Source organism: Choloepus didactylus, chromosome 10, assembly GCF_015220235.1.
Source record: "Choloepus didactylus isolate mChoDid1 chromosome 10, mChoDid1.pri, whole genome shotgun sequence".
NCBI lineage: Eukaryota > Metazoa > Chordata > Mammalia > Pilosa > Megalonychidae > Choloepus > Choloepus didactylus.
The window spans coordinates 99,842,398-99,848,327 of NC_051316.1; the positions used below are offsets into that span (position 1 = coordinate 99,842,398).

A 5,930-nucleotide genomic window follows, 5' to 3' on the forward strand; every position below is an offset into this window, starting at 1 on the left:
TGAAATGAGAATATGGCCAGGAACAAACCCATTTCAAAGATGTAAATTTTGACTAAGACCTATTTATAGGTTACAAGAAACCCTTCTTCTAGTACATGACACAAAATTACCATGATTTTAGCTCCTTCTCAACTCAGTGCCATAAACACTGATATAATATAATAAAAATTTTATCTAGATCGATGGAATAAGTCTGCCTTTACTTACAACTTCTGCCCCATGTCCTGAGAGACCCCTTTCACCATTTCCTTTTTTTTTTTTTTTAGTTTTTTTTTTATTAGAGAAGTGTGGGTTCACAGAAAAATCCTGGATAAAATACAGGATTCCCATATACCACCCCACCACCTAGCATTGGTGTGGGACATCTGTTACAATTGATGACACATTTTTATAATTGTATTATTAACTACAGTTCATGGTTTAACATAGTGTTCACTATTTTATAATATAGTTCCATGAATTAAAAAAAAAATTTTAATTCTAACATTTCCCTTTTTAATCTTATGTATTTCAGTGCTGTTAATTATGTTTATAGTGTTGTGCTACCATTACTCTCATACCAAAGCCAGATAAAGATACCACAATAAAACTACAGACCAATCTCTCCAGTGAGTACAGATAGATACAAAATCCCAAACAAAAACACCTGCCAACTAAATACAGCAGCATAGTAAAAGAAATTTACATTATAATCAAGTGGGATCCATCCCTGGCATGCAACATTGGTTCAACATGAGAAAATCAACCAATGTAAGAAAACACATCAACACAAGGAAGGGAAAATAACCACATGATCATCTCAATTGATACAAAAAGGCATCCGACAAAATCAGCACCCCTCTTTTACAAAAACAGAGCACTAGGAATAGAAGGAAACCTCCACAACATCACAAAGGGCATACATAAAAGACTCACAGCCAACCTCCTACCCAGTGGTGAAAGGCAGAAAGTTTCTCTCCAAGATCAGGAACAAGACAAAGATGCCCACTGTCACCACTGCCACCTTACACCGCATTGAAAGTTCCCACCAGAGCAGCTAGGCAAGAAAAAGAAACAAAAGGCATCCAAACTGGAAAAGAAGTAAAATTTTCCTATTTGCAGATGACACGTTCCTTATCATGAAAAATCCACAATAAAGCTCCTAGAGCCAATAAATGAATTTTGTGAATGTTTTAAGAACTATGTCTAGAGTCCTAAACCTAAACCAAAGGACTCCAGTTAATCTGAAACCAGATTACATTTCCATTCTAATTTCACAATCCTGTATTGCAGCTGTATTTGCTATTCTAATCAGTGTAGAATCCTTTAGTTATTCATGAGCCAGCTTAAATACAACCTCTTCCACTAAGTGGGGGTTGAAAGCCACAGGAATGCAAAGGCTCTGGGGTTGAACTAAGTCCCAACTCGACTTTTATAGAAATGCTTTCACAAAGTCACGCTCTTAACTTTCTGGCCCCCTCTTGGCCTTGGATTTCACACCAAGGAAGTTTTGAGAGTTGACAGTAACACTGCAAGGAGGAGCATGAGGGGTACAGATGGTGAGGCAGTCTGAATTTATGCTTTCATTTGTGATACAAAGAGAAAATATAGGCCTGAGAGCTCCTTTGAAGGTAGGATAAGAGAAATTGTAAATGAGAGATCTCTCTGTCACATTGTAGAATGGTATTTGCCCATATTCGTAGTCTAGGAAAACCCCAACTTTGTGCAATTTTTCTCTCAAGGAAAACCTTTTTAAACGAGAAAAGACCCAGAAGGTAAAATCACTCCCCATAACAGATCCTGTAAGAATTTGTCTCCAAAAGCATTGGGTCTGTCACCCTTTTGGCTTGCAGAGTCCTTATAAATGCCCAACTGCCACTTGGTAGTCTTTTCTACATCCACCTCCCAGTAATGCCTCCCTGAGGTGAAGCTCTCCACACCCAACACAATGGCATGGAAGTCAAATCTCTTTGGGTTGTCAGGTACATCCTGGAGGACATTTCCAAATCTCATACTTCTCAGGTCCTCAGATACAATTAGAAAGGGATGAGCTGTTTCAGGATCCAAAGTTACATATCTTTGGAATACTCGTAGCATTTCGCTCATTCCTGTTATTTGACAGAAACTCAGGTCTGTGATATTGGCAGGCTCTAGACACTGAAGCAGTAGTGACTCATTCCTTTCCAAAGAATGTCTTGCATTCTGGAGCACTGCTAAGGCAGATTGCCCACACTTCTTCTCTAGCTCTGTGGTGATCCTTTGTAGGCTGCAGATATGTTCAGAGACCCTGACTTCATTCTCCTTTAGTTTATTCATGTTTTCTCTTCGCAAATTATTTAGTCTCTGTAGCGTCTCCTGGAATTCCTCCTCTAGCTCTCTGGAAAACTAGATCAGTTGATTCAGACAGGCTTCTCTTATATCTAGGTTGAATACGCATCCTTGTAGTCTCAAGAGGTGCATCTCATTCCCTTCATTCAACAACTGGAATCTTATCCTATATTCAGATGCAATCATCTCTTTAAAATTCTGCTCCTCTCCCTGAATCATCACCATTCTTTCTTGCTCATCAGCCAATTTTTTTTAGCTACTTCAAGTTTCTCCTTCAATGTGTTCAATATTTCCTGGAATAACTTCTTGTAATTCACAGCAGCCTCTTCTACTCCATATACCATGTGATTCTTGTGTTCTTGGGACAGAAGACACTTGACACAAAGTGTGATTTGGTCATCATCACAGAATAGCTGTGGTGGTTCCAGGTGTTTCACACAGTGGTAATCTTCTGGGATTTTTTGCTGTAGATGTGAGCTGAGACTTTTGGACATCCTGGCATGTGTTGCTTTTTTTTTAATAATCCTGAGTTATTTCCTTTAGGGAACAATGGAGACTGAATGGCTTTTATCTGTTCAGTTGTTTCCTCAGCCTTTCTCCTCTCCCTCACTCTCTTGCTCTCTCCATCAGGTAGTCAACTGTCTCGCCATTTCCTTTTGATCCTACACTAATAATCACTGAACTACCTACATTTTAATAGACATCCTGGCTCTTGGACTCATTCTCCATGCCCAACATTGATTGGCAGCTGACAGATATCCAGAATCACATTAATTCTACATGTCACCTGCAGAAAAGATCAGGGGTGTGCTGAGACAAGAGAAGTTCACGTTATCTCTGAATGGTTAAGAAATGTAAATGGGAGAGCTATGACAGTGTTGCATCCTGGAGCACATATAAATGCAGATCCCATATTGTAGACATTTGTAATTATGTGGATGTCCCAGTATCTAACCCTCCTCTATTATTAGAGTAGGTCCCCATCTCACTTGTCGTGGTGGTAGTGCCTCCCTCCAACTTATAGCAAAGAAAGCATGAATATTGTTTATCCCATTTTCCCTGAAAGCTAGGGCATTTGCAAGTGACCAAGACTTGGCCAATCAGATGCATCACCTCATTTTGAATCTAGAGGTGGTGATGTGAAGAATAAGAATTCTTTCTGGAAGAGGTCACGTAGGTTTTTGGGCCTCTGAGTGTTAGGCCCATTGCCTCTTGCTGTCTGTGTTGGTGGGGGTATACAAGCAATGGTGAACAGGGTTTGGTGGCTGCAGTGGTGTTCTCAGCAGACTGGTTCTGGGGTATGATTTTGATTGTGGTTCTCACTATATGACCTTTCTCATTCCTGTTCATTTTTTGAGCCTGGTTCCTTAGCCTACTTGGCAATTCATGGATTCCACAATATCCTTTGAATAAACTCATTTCCTCTGCAAATCAACCAGAATCAGTTTCTGTTGCCTGTATCTAAGAACTTTGTGAGCTACAACCCTGGCATTTAATTTTAGGTCCAGAGAACTCCCTCAGTTATTAAGTCATACAAATGTTTTGCACTAAGAACATGGTGGTTCCCTTTTGTTTTATGTGCCTTGGTTTTTTTTTTATGTTTTTTTAATTCAGTTTTATTGATATATATTCACATACCATACAGTCATCCATGGCGTACAATCAGCTGTTCACAGTGCCATCATATAGTTATGCATTCATCACCTCAATCTATTTTTGAACATTTTCCATACACCAGAAAGAATCAGAATCAGAATAAAAAATAAAAATGAACACCCAAATCACCCCCCATCTCACCCTATTTTTCATTTGGGTTTTGTCCCCATTTTTCTACTCATCCATCCATACACTGGATAAAGAAGTGCAAGCCACTGGGTTTTCACAATCACACTGTCACCTGTTGTAAGCTACATTGTCATACAATCGTCTTCAAGAGTCAAGGCTACCGGGTTGGAGTTTGGCAGATTCAGGTATTTACTTCTAGTTATTCCAATACATTAAAACTAAAAAGTGTTATTTATATACTGCATAGAAATGTCCACCAGAGTGACCTCTTGACTCCACTTGAAATCTCTCAGCCACTGAAACTTTATTTCATTTCCTTTCGCATCCCCCTTTTGGTCAAGAAGATGTTCTCAATGCCAGGTCCAGATTCATCCCCAGGTATGTGCCTTGGTTTTAAGGGATATCTTAGGACAAAACTTAATGAGAAAAAAATCTGTATGATATGTACCTAGTTTAGATATTTATGGGAAGTTCCAGAGGAAGCAGATCTATAGGCAGTAAAAACATGTCTCCTGAATCATAGGGAAAACTTGGAACTGTGCTTTGGGGTCTTATCCAAAGAAAGAAGTCCTTATTCTGCTCATCCATTTTCTGAAGGCTCCCTTGACATCTGCATTCCTGAGGCTGTAGATGAAGGGGTTCAGCATGGGGGTTAGCACTGTGTACATGACTGTTACTATGCGACCTTTGATTACTGAATAGGTGGAAAGGGGCCGGAAGTAGACCCATGTAAGGGTGCCATAGAATATAGCCACCACAGTGAGGTGGGAGCCACAGGTAGAAAACGTTCTCCATTTCCCCTTGGCTGAGGGGATCTGGACAACTACTGAAATGATGCAGGCATAAGAAGCAATGATGAAGGCCAACGCTACGTTAATGACAATAACACCTTCTGTGTGAATCATCAGAGTGTTGAGGCGGGTGCTGGAACAGGAGATCTGCATCAGAGGGTAGAGGTCACAGAAGAAGTGCAGGATCCTGTTTTCTTCACAGAAGACCAGGCGGCCCATGAGAAGGGTGTGCAGCAAGGCATGAAGGTGGGAGAGGACATGGCACACACCCACTATCTGTGCACACCGAATTCTGGTCAGAATCATAGGGTAGTGGAAAGGGTGGCAGATGGCTATGTACCTGTCATAGGCCATCACAGCCAGGAGGAAGTTTTCCATTGCTGCAAAGCAAATGAAGAAATAAGTCTGGGCTAGGCAGCCCATATAAGATATGGCCTTTGTAGGAGAGAAGATGTTTTGTAGCATCTTGGGGACTGTGGTGGAGGTGAAGCAGATATCTGCCAAGGCCAGGTTACTGAGGAAGATGTACATGGGGATATGGAGGTGAGCATCAGAGATAATCAGTGTAATGATGACAAAGTTCCCTGAAATATTGATGGCATACATGAGTAGAAAAAGAAGGAAGAATGGGATCTGCTCTTCTGGATAGGTAGAAATGCCCAAGAGAACAAAATGGGATACACTTGTCCTGTTGGTTTGGTCCATCTGTTGCCATAAGGACAAAAAGGATAACCTGTATTATTCAATGCTGCTCAAATTCCACTATAAAGGAAAAAATGGTCTATTTGCAAGGCACTAGTGTATGTCTTACCTAATTTCATATCACATAACCCAATGAGGCAGGGATTATGAATTCCATTTTACAGAAAAGGAAATAGAAGCCCTAAGAAGGAAACTTGCTTGTCTGTGATCCAGAGCTCATAACTGTGGTACTGGGATTCCAAGGCAAGTTCCATGCCTTTTGCACTAAGTTATAGATTCCTCCTGTCAGAATTAATCTTTCCCTTCTTGCTTGCTCAGTCAATAGCTAACTGTGTGAACTTGGAC

The 5,930-nt window shown here is 40.5% G+C and overlaps 1 protein-coding gene and 1 pseudogene across 1 annotated transcript; both read right to left on the reverse strand.

Annotated features, from left to right (window-relative positions):
- Window positions 1-1,441: 1,441 nt before the first annotated feature.
- On the reverse strand, window positions 1,442-2,801 carry LOC119545306 (annotated as a pseudogene).
- Window positions 2,802-4,643: 1,842 nt separating this feature from the next.
- LOC119545307 (olfactory receptor 1Q1-like) lies at window positions 4,644-5,588 on the reverse strand. Its single transcript, XM_037850808.1, has one exon. It carries the CDS (start codon window positions 5,586-5,588, stop codon window positions 4,644-4,646), a length of 945 nt encoding a protein of 314 aa, XP_037706736.1.
- Window positions 5,589-5,930: the final 342 nt, after the last annotated feature.